The 16,349-nt window shown below is 35.9% G+C and overlaps 3 protein-coding genes across 3 annotated transcripts in view; 1 reads left to right on the top strand and 2 right to left on the bottom strand.

Annotated features, from left to right (window-relative positions):
• The window catches only part of LOC145224106 (uncharacterized), a 30,597-nt gene extending 27,342 nt beyond the window's left edge, over positions 1-3,255 (top strand). The window contains exons 64-72 of the mRNA XM_080090539.1: positions 55-229; positions 288-444; positions 638-803; positions 884-1,072; positions 1,178-1,343; positions 1,449-1,717; positions 1,781-1,942; positions 2,373-2,487; positions 2,724-3,255. Coding sequence (XP_079946665.1) covers positions 55-229; positions 288-444; positions 638-803; positions 884-1,072; positions 1,178-1,343; positions 1,449-1,717; positions 1,781-1,942; positions 2,373-2,487; positions 2,724-2,926 — 1,602 coding nt within the window. The 3' untranslated portion in view covers positions 2,927-3,255. The remainder of the gene's footprint in view (positions 1-54; positions 230-287; positions 445-637; positions 804-883; positions 1,073-1,177; positions 1,344-1,448; positions 1,718-1,780; positions 1,943-2,372; positions 2,488-2,723) is intronic.
• A 2,571-nt stretch (positions 3,256-5,826) lies between these two features.
• On the bottom strand, positions 5,827-6,240 carry LOC145223437 (uncharacterized). The gene has a single exon (XM_080089861.1). It carries the CDS (start codon positions 6,238-6,240, stop codon positions 5,827-5,829), a length of 414 nt encoding a protein of 137 aa, XP_079945987.1.
• Positions 6,241-11,776: 5,536 nt separating this feature from the next.
• Positions 11,777-12,870, bottom strand: LOC145223436 (lactadherin-like). The gene is made up of 3 exons (XM_080089860.1): positions 12,609-12,870; positions 12,382-12,545; positions 11,777-11,914 (listed from the first exon to the last, which is right to left on the bottom strand). The coding sequence occupies exons 1-3, from the start codon at positions 12,868-12,870 to the stop codon at positions 11,777-11,779; spliced, it is 564 nt and encodes a 187-aa protein (XP_079945986.1).
• Between the last annotated feature and the right edge of the window lie 3,479 nt (positions 12,871-16,349).

Genomic DNA, 16,349 nt, shown 5'->3' with positions numbered 1-16,349 from the left:
TTGTCTGATTTAAAACTTTTCTGCAACATCTCTATTAAGTTTCTGTCCATTTAGGTTAGAACTATCGATCAGTTTTGGGAATGGACCGATGCTGTTTTGATAAAAGGCTTACACGCAGGAAATTGGTATAATGGAAAAAGAGTAACATGGACGGAAACAAGGTTTCTTAGTAATCGAGAAACGTTTGTTATTGGTCCGGCTAGAATCCGACAAGTTCGTGTACGACAAGGTCGGTTAAAGAATTGCCAAGTGCTGCATTGTTGCTTACATAGAAATATATTTTGCAGGTGACTGTACAGTGAATCGGACTATAACCACTTCCACTAAAGACTGCTTGGAAAGTTACGACGTTGTTAATCAAGAAACTGATGCATTTGTAGAAGGATGGGTTTCACGAACAGATGATAAAAATGCCGAGGAACCTTGGAAATTTCAAAGTTTTTTGTACGTTACGTAAACTTAATTGTTTTTGGTTCACTTTTTTGCTTCCTGGTGTCGATAGCAAGCCTTATCAATCCAAATTTCAAAGCAGGTTCGGGCTTAGGTTTTAGAAACGAATTGGTCCCGGCTACAACTCTGCCACAGACAATTCGGCAATTTATCTGTGCATTGACGCGTACATCGTACTGTTTTAAAGGAAACTGGGTGGATTTCCATACAACGGACTAATGAGGTGGTATGATGGAGGCGGGTACTCAGCGACGTTGGGAAACACTGCTCACGGCAGCAGGACAATTCTTCGCAATCTACAAAACAAAAACTGGATTGACAGAAAAACTGCCGCAATTTTCGTGGAATTTACAGTATAAGCAGCTTTTTAATGTGTGTTTGTCGGTATGTTAGATAATATCACTAATGATTGTTTTTTTTTTATTATAACAAGGTTTACAATGCTAACATTAATCTGTTCGCATCTTGTATGTTTCTTCTCGAGCGATCCGAAAACGGAGGTTATTTTGGCTATCCATCAGTTACACCGATACGACTGTATGAGTTTATTGACGGAAAAGGGACATTGCTAATAGTGATATACGTAATCTTTGTGCTTTATCTCGTCTACAAACTATACAAGGTGAATTATCTACAATATTGGTATAATGCAGACTGAAAAGGGATAGTTTTATTTAATCAGATGTGCTTGACAAGTCTGTACGATTTTAAGATGTTTTTGTTTTAGATATTTTCACTTCTACATTCAAGTAAAGGAAAATTTTTCCATTCATTTTGGAACGTGGTGGATCTTGTTAGTTCCCTTATGTCTCTATGTGCTATAGCAATGTACGCTGTGCGGACAATCAACGTTAACTCAACGCTCGAAAAGTTAACAAATGACGTCGATAAAGGTGATTGCAACACATCTTAACTTTTTTTAGATTCGACGTTGCATTTGTAAGATACAATACCTCTCATATATGATGACTTTCGTTTAGTAATTAATCTATTTTCAGAAACTTTTGTCAACTTCCAGTACATTACGTTGTGCAACGATTTGTTTCGATATTTCATGGCTTTTACACTGTTTTTGGCCACAACAAAGTTTAACCAACTTCTTGCTTTTAATCGACGAATCCGTCTGTTGGCCTATACACTCAAATGTGCTGCAAAACCGATCGCCTACTTTATGGCAATGTTCAGCATATATTTCGCGGCATTTCTTTTTCTTGCAAACATTTGGTTTGAGCAAAAGCTTTATCCCTATAGCACCCTTTATTTGACAGTAAGTCCCGAGTTGTTAGTAAAATGAAACAGATACTTATTAATAGTATGTCTGTTTTCACAGGCCGAAGAAATGATGTCCATGCTTCTTGGTAGATTTGATTTCACGGAACTGGAAATTGCTGATCGTTTTTTGGGTCCAATCTTTTTTATTACTTTTGCGGGGCTTTGTACAATCCTCCTTATCAACATGTTTGTTGTGATACTGGATGATAGCATTAAAGCGGTATGTAATTGTTGATTTTATTGCCTTATTTGCACAATGGAAAGTAAAATTTCATCGTTCTTTTATCTACACACCATTGTTTGCATGATTTGGTCGACGTTTGCTTCAGCTTTAAATCTTTTTGTTCAAACGATTTTAATTGTGTGTTTTCTGGCGCAAATCCAAAGAGACAAGTTTTCTTTAAATCAATGGTTTGCTTTCTTATTTAAAACCTAGGAAGGATAGTGGTTGTTTTTAGCCGATTCTATAATTGTGTAATATATACTTTTTAACCGTCATTATTACCTGTAACAAAGCAAGAAGTCCAGGAATCTTGCAATAAAATATAATCATCATGTTAATTATGCGTTTTTAGACAACAACAACGACAACAATTTATTGAATAATCGCATATTTATTGCAATCAAATTTGATTGTGGATTCGTTTTAGGCTAGAAAAGAAGTCGCTGCAACGGATAACGAGTTTGAAATGGTCGAATATGTGATGAAGCAAATGAGTGCCACTTTTTACAGTATTGCACCGAAGTGGTTCATTAACAACATGGGTAAAATATTGCCCCTTTTACTCTGTGCATATAATTTGATGAGGTTTTTAATTTTGTCACTAAGCTGTCATGCTTTTGCAATTTGGTACCTAACTTTGGTTAACCTTTGTCATGATAAAAGTCAAGGTCTTTGGAAAATAGATACACCCATCAATACAAAGATTCAAACCATTTGTGTTATAGTTAGACAAACATCATAATAAATTACATACATTAAGATAAGTCTAATATTACAGTGGCTGAAAAAGTTGTGACAAGCGAGAAGGTCGATACGCCCATGGATACTTTAATGAGAAGAGTGGATGCCTTAACTCAAATTGTTACAAACATGGAGATTGATTTTTATTCCAATACCTCTGTTGAAGAGCTGGAATCAGAATTTGAAGCAGCTGAAAAAGATGAAATTGATGACCGTGTTTATGAAGAGTTGTTGTACTAAACGTTTAGTCGGAATGTAATCTTTGACACAGTGCTTCTGTTCAAACATAGTTGTAAACTTTGACACTACAAATAAAAAAATGTAGGTGAAGTGAAAATTCAATGCTCACAATTACTTTACAATACTTCTACAATAATCACTTCACTGTAAAGTAAGGGGTGCCCTTTGGCCAATCTGAAGCATTTATATCAGGATCACCACCCCTAACTTGGAAAATACCAGGTTTCACTGCACTGACGGTTTAGCTCTAAAACCAAAACTGAGACGGTAACTGCAAACAGGGCTCATCTCAATACAAGTTTACTAAAAAATACTAATGCAAAAAAGTTTAGTAATCAGCTTTAACAGTTACAACAAGACACGACACTATGCACTATGGTTTACACTCAAACTGCCTCAAAATTAAAACGGAGCAAGGCAGTCGAAGACGTCACACGGTCTCGCGTCTAATCACAACTATCCACGCGCTCCGCGTCAACGTGTACATAATTAGTGTGAGACGATAATTGATAAGGTAGATAAATGTAGTTGAAAAGCAAATGGATGTACAGCATTTAACAAATATAAATCATATTAAATATAGACAATAAGGTGTGCGTGTAATAGGGTACTAATTCGTAGGAAGTAAAACAATGTTAATAAAAATAAACGGTGTGTAGAAAATCAACAGAAAAATAGAACCGTGAAAACAAATTTACCTGTAAACAAATCTTTGCATACATGAAATGTTATAAGTGTGCAAATACTCAAACGAATTGTATTTGATCCATGAAATATGGAAACCTATAATAAAAGGAAGCAAGATGGAAACAGTGATGATATACAATAAAACAAAGAGAATAACAATGTGCGCACGCGCTCATTACATACAGATAGTCTTCCTAATGTTTCAAACAATGCTCTGGCATTGACGGCGAAAACAATTCCTAGCGGGGTGTGCAAACACGACATTCAAATACCAACAAATGTTTCGTCAACTGGGTAAGTTTACTGAGTGAAGATTTCGTATGTTGGAACTGTCACTGCTCTTGAACTGACCCCGAGCAAAAACTGGCAGAGACACATAAATATGTAGCTAGGTTTCACTCAAGCAACATGATTTCCAACATCATCCCCTTGACAAGCGTTGAAAGCTATAAACTTTTATAGCTCAAAACAACTTTGGTCAATTTCCAGAAACGATAGACGTTGAAATTACTGCAGTTGTTGCCTTCTTTGTGAGCTTGAGTGCTTGTTGGGGGTGTGGGTGCAGTTGTTGCCTTCTTTATCCTAAATCGCCACGAGCAAACGCAGTGTTTGATCACAAAACGGGTTTATGCGACACATATATGTAATAAAATGATTGTGTCTTTGCGACAGCGTAACATCATAAAATTTTAATAAATCGTAACCAATTATAAGCTGGCGGTATTGTTTGCTGTAGAACGAAACTTCACATGACCAAATTACGTTAATTCATTTTACGGCGTTTTGTAGTAATAATAATTTGTGCAAATTCTGCAATAGTTGCCCACGAAATTAGCTCGTTTTGACTTGCTCGTTTAAATTCAGCTAGGAAGTCAAATAGTCCACTGGTTTCATTCAATTGGATTGCCAAATCATATTTGAATCTAATAATATTTCCTGTTAATTAGGACGCAGTTAATTAGGTTGTAGATGTGATTTTGTGATCTGGTGTTCACTTGATCTAGCTCTGTGCATTGTACTGTGATTGGATGTTGTATTTGTGCGGAGGTTTTTCAAACAGTCATTTGCAAGAGCTCAGGTGTGCAGTCTTACGTCATGTATCCAGAATTGAAAAATCACACTTTCCAATGAAGTGCAGTAAAACCTGTCTATCGAGTCACATGACATTGATTAAACAGCAAGAACATGACTCTGTGAAGATGAACTTACAGGTAGCCTTCATCTACCTCACGCAGTACCGCCTGGCGTGCCTCCGTGGCGTCCACCGTTTTTCTACAGAAACGTGTACAGAGATTACAATGACCTTTTACTACACCTTTATCACTACAGTTCGAACCCAGTTTTTTTTCCCGAGGAAGATTTTCGATTAGTTATTTGTGTGTAAGTATGTATAAGTTATAAGTCACGTTGTGCGAACCATTCGGCCAAGCTCCAGCTCTGAATGACGTGAAGAAAGCAATGTTACTACTAATGGCGCCGTATATGCCAGCTGACCTAGTCCAGCTGGGTGAAAGTATAGCTTTCAACTTGTTTTACCTCAGCCTAAACTTGTCCGAAGAACCCATTCCGAACGCATATCGACTCCGTGTGGCGTGCGCTGTATGTTTGCAAAACGGAAACAAATTAGGACCCAATCTTGTACGTTGTAATTTTAGGATGCACGAAAAAATACAGTATTTTGGTCACGTTTATTGATATGATTGTGAGAACAACAATTAGTCAGCATAAAGACAAACCAATCGCCGGCATTTCAAATGCTAAAAACGACACTAAAAGAGCAATCAGATAACGGTTATCGATATACTATGCCAGACTAAAAGCCAAAAAGGTTGAAAATTTGTGGCACTACGATTGAAGCAATCAAAGAATAAAATAAAATAAAAAAACAAAAATAAAAACCAGAAACCCCGTATTCAGCATACTTTGTTTTACTGTTTCAAACCGTATAAAGTTCGTTTGTTTTGGTACGTCGTTGTACATTATGCTCTGTTGTGCGTTTTTCTACACGGTTCTGCAGAAACTGACCATGCGATTTTACTTTCAGGCAAAGCATATTTATTTACATGGAGTGGTTCAGTTTGTCGGAAAAGTGCATCCTCTGTTATGTCTACATTCAACTGCAACCACAGTTTTAGCAGGAAGCATTTTGCAGCATCACGATGTGCACCATTTCATACATATATCGTGTTATATTTATTGATGTATCATCATCATCATTTTTCTTTCCCGCTTAATCCTTTTGAGGGTCGCGGGGGCAGCAGCTCAAGATTGAGCCTCCACACTTCACGGTCAGTCACCACTTCCTTCAGTTCATCCGGATAAATTCCCAAGCGATTCCAGGCCAGGCTTTTAACTTGATCTAACCATCGAGTTCGAGGTCGTCCAGTGGGCCGCTTCCCTTTTGGTTTTGCCAACAGAGATTGTTTGGGAAGCCTTTTCTGAGGCATTCTGTGAACATGGCCAAACCATTTCAGCTGGGATCGTTCGATTTTGAGAAGTAGAGGATCGACGCTTAGAGATTTGCGGATTTCGGAGCTACGTACTTTGTCAAGTAAAGTAACCCGTTCAACCCTACGCAAAAACCTCATTTCAGATGCTTGTAGTTGTGATCGCATCTGCTCGGTCATGATCCACGCCTCATGACCATAAGTGAGTATGATTTATTGATGTATTAAATGTTAAATTCTTGTTGGCGTGTTATATTTATTGATGTAATAAATGTTAAATTCTTGTTGGCGTGTTATATTTATTGATGTAATAAATGTTAAATTGCCTAAAAATGCGACTTTGCAAATAATTAGCAAATTCAACATGTATTTTTTTGTATTTTTGGTATGGCAAAAAATACATGTTTATGTTATAACAGTGGTGTAATGTTGTTATGTAACTTTTTGAAAATTGTTACGTATAAATTGGATTACACCGCCACTTCCATTCCAAATGCAAAGTTGTCATGTTACTCGAATTTCTTTATTTTATGTAATTGCCTATGTTTACAATGGAAAATATTAAGGTTTAATGTGTTTTTCGTCAAATATTAGGCTACATCAATCAAACATATGAAACAATACACACGCGGGTCAAATGGCTTTATTTTTTAAATAAGCTTAAACTATGTACACGTATGGACAACAGTGATAAAGATTATACCCTATAATATACAATTGTCGAAAAGACAGTCCAGTGGTATATGCCATCAGTAAACCATACATGGACAAAGACAAATATCCCGCTTCAATATAGCTTATTAAAATGAAACTTGCAACAAAAATTGGCAGCATGGTAAAATTATTCCACAGAGTGCAAATAAGATATTAAAGAAGAATAACCCGTGATTATTCCACCAATTCCTTTTTAACGCCATAGCCCCATTTGTTTTTAGAACAAACTCTTCGACAAATTTAGTTGCCAAAACAATACATTCAATATTTCTGTACCAATCAGGTAACCTGCACATACAAGCGCCTTGTCACAAACCATAAACACAGTTGATAGATTGATAGGCATTTTTTGGAGTAAACTATTGGCAGGTGGACTGGGGCAACAATATCCCATTATGTGGCGCCATTTGTGGTTACGTTGCCACTCACTGCTTTTGCTTCCAGTAGACAAATCAAGCTCCGTTTTTTTAAGTATTTCTGCGGCAAGTTTTTTGACAGTTGGTTATGCATGTTTTACTGCATCACTTCTCCATCGATCTTTGTTTGCTGTGTTGGTAATTGGACAGGGTTTCGTGGGCGTGGCGTCTCTTCTGTTGTACGCCCTTCCACCCATTTTTGCAGTACTTTGGTTTCCAGAGAGCGAGATTGGAACTTCAATAGGAATTCAGCTTTTTGGAATATACAGTGGTATGGCAGTTGGCTCTGCATTGCCTGTATCAATACTTTATAAGTTCACTAACACAAGTAGCTTTGAGGGTGAGGAATCTTTGCGAAACAATCAGTTTAAACTGATTATTATGTATGGTTCCATACTGGCGATTGCCGCAATAGTCAACATCTTACTGGTAATTTTTATAACCAACCAACCACCAAAACCTCCAACAAGGGCTCAAGCTCTTAAAGATGGCAATAAACCCACTAAATTTAATCTTCATCATTTCTGGAATTTAACCAAGGTTGTTTTGACCAATAAAAGTTTGCTTTCGACGCTTGTGTATGGAATGTCACTGGAAATCTTCTCTGCTCAGAATGTGCTTATTTCGCAAATAATTAAACCCATTACTGATGTAGAAAACCTACCATTATCTGACAACCAAGCAGGAGGTTATCTCCTGACAGCAAATGCTGTAGGCGGCTGTATTGGAACATTGACAATGGGCAGATTAGTGAAAAAATACAAAAACTACGAAGTGGCAACGATTGTCGGCTGCTTGGTTACACTAATTTTCTCGTGTGGCATGACTGTTGCTTGGTTAAAATCCGGCTACATATTCCTGTCTATCTGCAACTTTTTACTCGGCGCAAGTTCGCGAGCAGCGCTGGTTCTAATATACGAAATTGTCACCCAGGAAACTTACCCAATTGACGAGACGTTTGTTGGTATTTGGATAACGTGTTTGCAGACCCCACTTGGAATTGTTTTTGCCACTATTGCCAGAGCATTATTTCAGTCATTAGGAAGTCTTCCTGTCGTAATATTTTTGCCGGTTAATTATGCTATCGCCTTAGGTATAAGCTTTTTCATAACGACCACAAACAAAAGCCTACAGGTGGCAGAAAATCCGATGCAAGTTCAATAACACAGTTTCAAGCATTCTATTTCAAATTTTACCAAGATTTGAAGTTTAGTGTTTCATGTAAAACCACAGTTAGAAAAAAAAACACTTCTTAAATCTATATTATTTACGTTATCTTTGTTAATTGTTGCTTAGAATGGCAAATATATTACTTAGTTATATTGTGAAACAATTTTTAGTATACCGCTCTCACGCTGTGTTCCAATTCTGTATGCTCGATTAGATTTGCCGACAAAAACATTTCGATTTGTTTAATATTGTCGGTGTTTTTCGCAGGATTTGTACCTTTATTAGTACACATGTTTTAAGTTGTAACCAAGTCATAAATTTTTTTCGTTTTGCAATGTAATATAAATAGTATGAGTATCGCCGATTTAATTGTATCCTCAGTTCTAAGCAATAAACGAAAAACGCACAATTGTTATTTAGGTAATAAAAGCTCGGCACGATTTGAATGTTTCATTTGCTGTGGTAGTTTGCGCCATTTTCTGGTGGTTAGTGTTCCGCCCAAGGAGCTTTAAACACTACTTTGGCATTAAGCTTAAGATTTTGATTTGCTTTTACCAGATTGGGAAACCTGTTGCCCAAACCACCGTTTGTGCGGTGTTTGAAGGGGAAGTTTGTTTTGAAACCCGTTAATCCCATTTTGCAGCGAGGTCATGGTGTTAAAAAAATCTGAATTTCGGCACTTTTGGGGTAATCTACTAAGACTATATCGTAGTCGGAGAACTCTAGTTTTTCACCTACACAGGTAGTGTCTAAACATCGAACCGTCAGTACCAGATTTCTTCAGCCTAGCGAATTTAGGTGGGTTTTCAATGTTTTCTTTTGAGTTTTACAATATAGAAGCCCAAATACCTCATAATTGCATATGTGTGTGATTCATTGCATTTAAGTGTCAATTTCTTGCGTTTTTTAAAAATAAACTGAAGATCGTACTTATTCCAAAATGTAATTTGGCAGTAATAACATTTAATCGGTTATCAATTTTTACCATTAGGTATTTTTAAGTAGATATTTTTTTTGTGCAAAGTAATGACCCTTATTTGCATTTCCTGCAAGTTTCATTCAAATCCGTTGGGATTTGACCCCAAAATTTGAGCGCCAAACCTAAACTGCCACCTTTTTACGTTATAAAATTTTTCTACTAAATTGCATTTTTTTAACTAGCCGCCCCGAAATTTGGCGCTTATCACTTTGATTTTCAGGAACGTAAAGCTTTTCCAAAAAAAAATGAGCAATATTTTATTTTTCCCGTTTTATTTCAAGTTACCAAAAACGGAATATTTCGGCCCAAAATTTTTTAAAATTTGTGGCAAAAATTTTTTTTTAAAGAAAAAAACCGTCTTTGACAATAAAATAAACATTGCAATATTGGCGATGGACATCGACAGTAATAACACCGTTGTCTTATGAGTAAAAACCGTGTTGATACGATGTGACTACACTCTGTAACGTAAATGTAATTTACGTTGTAACTTGTAAGGCTAACCAAAGTCGTGCGGATTGTGGCATTAAAGCTGGAATGATTTTCTGAGGCGTGACATAACACCTTTTTGACAAAACTGCGGTCAAATTAGGAAATAGACTAGTCACGTCTGCCGCCAAAAGATACAGTCTTGCCTACCTTTTGTTGAAACCTACGTGATGGAAAAAAGGGCGATAAGACGAACGTGTGACCGAAATTGTTCCTCCCGCAAGCAACCTGCAAAGTTATCTAACTTGTCTGTCTGTATGAACAAAACAGTTGTTTCAAAACTGGTTACGGCAAGCAAATATATATTTCTATATATATTACAGCAAGTGTAGCTGTTAGTTAAGTACAAAAAAAAACTATGTAGAAAGAAATCACCCAGGCGTATATTACGTCATAATTTCACTCTACAAGCCTCACGAAATATCATAGTCATCATGTCAGCATACATTCTTCAACCTAGAAACACTGGCAGCAAAAACACTGATAATAATTCAACTATTGGGTGGTCATAAGCAACGTCGAAACGATGCCATTTTATGTTTGGCCAACCATCATTACTGCAAATAAACTTTGGTTTAACATGGCAGTGGTGAAACATAAGAAAGCTGAAACTACCGCAAAAGAAGATAAGTTGGCAAGAAATTGAGACCGGCTTGTTTTGTGACAGTTCAGTACTTTGATAGTAATGATAATGCGACAAACAGTCTGCTGTTGTGAAGCTTTTGGCACAATACTACCTATGTGAAATTAGCAGAAATGTAATTTGCTGGTGTAGTATTTTTTCAGTATTTGTGCAAAGCTTAACTATGCGTCATTTCATGAGCGTATTAGGAAAACGTCGCTTTGTATCTTGTAAGTGCAGAGAAGAAAGAGCTTTGAAAAAGGCGAGAAAATGTAAGTATGTGCCACGAAGGCAGATAAATTTCAAATGGGCACAATATTTTATTTATTAGTCAAAGAGATGTTGAAAAGATTCAGATGTCATTTTTTCGTAGAATTAGTTTCTGTTGAAAATAAATCTAATCTTGTCACGAAATTCTGTTTATTTTTATCAATTTCAATTTGTAGCCCACTCAAAGTTTGGTCACTCACATCAAGCAATTTCTAATTTGACACAATACGCCGTTAAAGATATATTTATTTCTTGTGTTCAAAATGTTAATCAATAAACACATTAAGCCAATAATTTTCGAATCAGTGGAAAATTTCGGAACAAAAATTATGTATTTTCTACTGCTTTCATACTGTTTAAATAACGCGACGGTATTTATTATGTCAACACTTTACCTGCTATTTTGTTGTAACATTATTTGACCTTGTTCTCAATGACGTAAAACGAATTGTCATTTGCTCCTACTAATTTCACGTCCATAAGCTGTTTCATTCCCCCTTTTCGAACAAAATGCAAGTTGTGTGAAGCGTGATGTTTGTTAAATGAAACGGCATAAGTTGTCCAACTACCCGAGATCTGTTTTGTTAAATACAATTCACAAATAAACCATGTCAATTTTGTTTGTTTTTATCAGTTGCTGCAGATCAAATCTACATGCTACGTGAACTCATCTAAAATATACTTTCATATATATATATATATATATATATATACGGAAATTCTTGACAATGGCATGTTTGTAATTAACACAAGATGTGATCACAATAACATTTACTGCACACCAATTGTTTGAGAATGCACAAGCGAAATACATTGCTGTTCTGCACCAGACATAGCCGTATCATTGTAGTTAGTTTCCGATGTTTATTGAATTATCAACAGTTGATCCATCACTTTGGCTGAAATAAAAGGTCAGGAAGCGCATATTTGCAAAATCAGTATGCGGCCAATGTCAAAACGTATAGACACAAAGTAAAGGACGAAGGATCATGATGAAAAATTTCACTTTTGCAGGTGCTACACAAATTTCATGCCAAAGTCATAATTAATCTACCATCAACAAGTTAAGTATTCATGTCGCAAGGCAATAAAATTATTCCAACTCACAACCACTATACGTATTTGAATTGCTTCAACCGGGTTCTCAAACATGTTCATTACTTTTGTATTTTCGTCGCTGTTTCCCCAAAACTCCTAAAAACAAGAATTAAGACTTATTTTTGTTAAAATAATGACAGCATTCAAATAGTGTTTTCTATTGTTTCAAACCTGTTTGTTCTTGTTATATTCTTAATAATTTCAAATCTTACGGATATAAAAGTAATTGATTTTTTGGAGATAAATATTTCTCAAAGGAAACTTGGCTAATTAAAAAAACCTACAAAATCTCAAGAGCAATAATAAGTTTCTCTTTAACATGAAAGGCGATATAGGGTTACAACTCAATGTTAATATAAAGTCTTGCTTATATAAGGTAAACTGAATTCAAACCAATTGTGTTGATTTGGACCGTTCAGATGACTTGTAGCATTGTAACCCAATTATAATCACAAGCAGCGCAAAAATGCAAATCTGTTGCAACAGCTATAGTTGGCCAGTGTGCTAATGGAAAAGCAGCGATCGTATGTCTGTATCCAAAAATAAGATTTTGAAATACTTACATTTTGTAAATCTTTATTACGTATCTCCGTCCAACTTTCATGAATTTTAGTTTTGTATTCCACTTTAAATTTGGTCACCCACATCGCACCATAATTTCTACCTTGAGTTATAACACCGGTAATGGTGGTCGGCTTCTGTACTTCGACTTGAATCCATTCACCAGCTACCTCTGTACAAAGATATATTACAATCGCAAATTTTAATAGATATTAATTTAACAAAAAACATGGTAAAAAGTTATTCATAAACACCAGTTCCTCACGATTTAAGGCAACCCATGCCCCAACCAACGTTCCACTCGGATGTCCAGCGCGATCCAGTCTACCGTGGCTTGGAACATGTTTTTCGTCCTGGGCAGAATCCCAGTAGGATGATCCGGTAATTGCGCTGTCTGGTATAAAACCCGTCTGCAGTCCCAACTTGCAAAGAGTATCTTGCGGCGAAAAACATGTTATGTGTTTATATAACTTTTTGTAGGTTGGGGTCATGACAAAAGAGCTTTGCAATTTTTCCAGCATAAACTTGAATTGTAGAACATCTGGGTATTTTTTGTTTACAAATATTCCAGTAACGAAACTAAGAGCCTGTCTATCAAATAAATATAAAGAAAAACTTATGTTTCATACCTCTGTTGGCCTCCAGGTTTAGTTTTGGAAACTCTCCAAGTCGTTCTTAAAAAATAATGTAAATTTTGTTTCTTGGTCTAATGCAGAAAAAACATGTCGAAAAAAATTCCTTGTAATTAATATTTTATTTGTAGATAATACTTCATGCTTTTGCATAAAAATAGGCATTATTGACTTACCTTTATACATTTTAATATGGTTGCAATATTCCAGAGCCGAACAAATTTTACTATCTGTAATTAATTAAAAGTAACTTACAAACTGTCACTATCAGCTACATTTTTTTTTACAAAACACCACTTCTAAAATGCAGCGATGAGTCATTTGTGGACCACAAACAAAGATGCAGAATAATTAAAAAACGTTAATATTGATTGATGATGTTCACTTTTACTGAAAGCATTATTGGGTTAAAAGTTGAAATAGTGATTGTCAGTTCAAACATGTACTCAAATTTTTGCCATTTCGATAAGTAAAACTGGGACTAAATATGCATAATTGTGAAAATACATCAAATACCAACCTGCTTGAAAGACGACTTTTGAAGAAAGATATAACAAAAACGTGACAAAACCTGCTTTGCCCATCCCGATTTGAATATTCAATCCTTTAGTTAAAAAAGTGCTTAAAGCGTAGCTGACAGATGACAACTGTTTTGGCCTGCAGTCTGTATTTAGAAACAGGTGGCGTTGAATCATTGCATTGTGACTAATTACATAAAACGACTAAAAAATGCTTAAAACAAACCTTTTGGACAGATTTGACGAAATCGTGACGTTATGCACTGTTCAACCAACAGAACAATTTAAATGAAAAGGTCGGTTGTTAAATTTCAACTTTCCTGCTGCTTATTAACACTAAATCGTACTATTTCAACTTCAATAAATTTAGCCGCATCGAATGAACACTGTTTCGATAATGTTTCATCAGTGAAGTTTATGACAAGAAATTGGCTGTATAGCTAATATAGCCAGGCTACGGCACTCCAGTGCAACTGGATTCACAATAATCAAGCAACTGCTTCGAACCATCACGTTATACTACCCAACTAAATCCTCTGATTTGCTTGGTACAGTGTATGACACAACGAGCTGATCATGACCAAAGAGCCCACATTCTTGCTTGGATACGGACAAGTTCTTTACGGATTCGGCAATGTGTTTATTTATTTTATCCTTTTCAATTTAATAACTTACATTTTCACTTTTAATCTGTCACTCTGCAAAGGTTGTTTTTAACGGGTTGCTTTTGAACTGACAAACAGAAATCTGTATTTTTTTGGTTATTTGCCAGCTAGCGTTTACTATCCTTTACAATACAAAGTGATGGTAAAATAGAGCCTTAAGGTCCTTGTTTTGAAGAACCAAATTGCTTTGGAGCCAGATACATGCAAAAAATAACTATATTTTTTGGCAAACGTCAACGCAATTGATGCTGAAAGTTCTAACGAGAGGTTGTCATCAAATTTTATCGTAATTTCAAAGAACTTTACACTAGATTAGTTAAAATAAGGGATATGGAGGCAAGAAAATCTTAATTGATTGGTATTCGGTTGTTTTGATCGGGTATGTTGAGCATAAGATCAAAAAAATAAACTAACGAACGCACGAAGATACACAAGTCACAAACCGAAGAACATCCCAAAAACTATAGTTGTAAAGTCTTAAAGCACACAGTTACATCGGAATTCTTTAGTCAATATGACTAATTTCACAAATGTCACAAAAACAAACAGTTTAACTTTAGATCTAAAGACTATCAAACCAAACCACTACGTTCTTATTCTCAATTGTCACATAGACTAGAATCTAGAAAACCGTTTTAAGAGCTGTACTCCATAAACAGTACAGGGTTCACAACGATGCAGCACTTAAAGAGTAAAACGAATGTTGAGCCGATTTTAAGGGAAATATTTGAACCGATTTAACGCGTGATAAGTTTCGGTAGATACACAGAATCAATGACAAATTCAAGTGTTGTCACCAGCTGGTTGAGTATTCATGCCGTTATGCAACGAAACGGTGTCGGCCATAATTCACGGTTCGTATTTGAATTGCTTCAACCGGACCCTCGAACATATTTATCACTTCTTTGTCGCTGTCGGTGTTTCCCCGAAACTCCTCAACACAATAACAAAGATTTACCTGTAATAACGACCCATTTCAAACCAGAAGAATTTTATCTTGCATTAGTTGAAAGATCTGCTGATTTTGTTGTTGTTGGTGATTAGGATTTCAGGTCTCTGGTGATATATAATCATAAGCGGTAGTCGGCTGTATACTGTACCCGCGTTTCAATATTGCATCAAACGAAATTTTATACGAAGATAGAGCAAAGCTTACTTACAAAAACAATGTTGGTTGAAAAATGTTCTGTTGGTTGAATACAGCAACCGGGTTATAATCAAATTTGCAGCAACAGGCACTATACCTAGTCAATATGTCATGGATGTAAAATTATGCAGGATTTTTTTTATTGATGTAAAGTTTAGATTATAAGGTACTTACATTTTTTAGATCTCTTGTCACGTATTCCTTTCCAATTTTCATCGAACCTATTTTTGTATTTCACACTTGAATCCATTCACTTGCTACATCTGTAAGAAGATATTAATGCTGCCGTAACAATTGTTATGTGGTATCTGTAACCGAAAACATGATCGATTATATGGCAACACAGTATCATAAAGTTCTAAAGCAGGGGTGTCCAAGACGTGGCACGAGTGCCAAAAGGAGCACGCAGAGCATTTGAAAATGGCACACTAGCTTTTGCAAATTCAGATGGTAAACATTAGGATTTGTCACGCAATTGAATTTATTTCTAATGATTCTTCTTGGCCTTTCTAACTTCAGCAAATATTATCAGCAGTAAAGTTACACAACTCACTAATTAAATTGTTCGTTTTTTAACAAAACTTAAGCCCCGTTGCAAACTATTTGTATCTTGTGTCGCATAGACATAATAAAATGTTTTTGAATTATCATAAATGGGGCCCGTACTGTTAAGACGTTTAGGAAATGGTTTGGAAAAAGTACCAAACGTTGGCACGCGAGTATATTTTTTTGAAACTAAATTTGGCACGGCGGTGTGTTCGAGTTGGACACCCCTGTTCTAAAGCAACCCACACTCCGACTACAGTGCCACCTGGAATGTCAGCACGATCGAGTCTTCCTTTTTAGGATAGTGCCTATCGTCGCTGTTCCATTGAGATGATTCGGTAATTCCGCTCTCTGGAATAAAACCCGTCTGCAATCCCAACCTGCAAAGAGTGTCTTGCAGCACAAAAAATACAGTTGTGTGTTTGAAAATGTTATTTTGACGTTTTATCGTCAAGAATTTTA

This window comes from Phallusia mammillata, chromosome 4 (assembly GCF_965637545.1).
Source record: "Phallusia mammillata chromosome 4, kaPhaMamm4.hap1.1, whole genome shotgun sequence".
Classification (NCBI taxonomy): domain Eukaryota; kingdom Metazoa; phylum Chordata; class Ascidiacea; order Phlebobranchia; family Ascidiidae; genus Phallusia; species Phallusia mammillata.
This window is presented reverse-complemented; position numbering and strand designations above follow the sequence as displayed.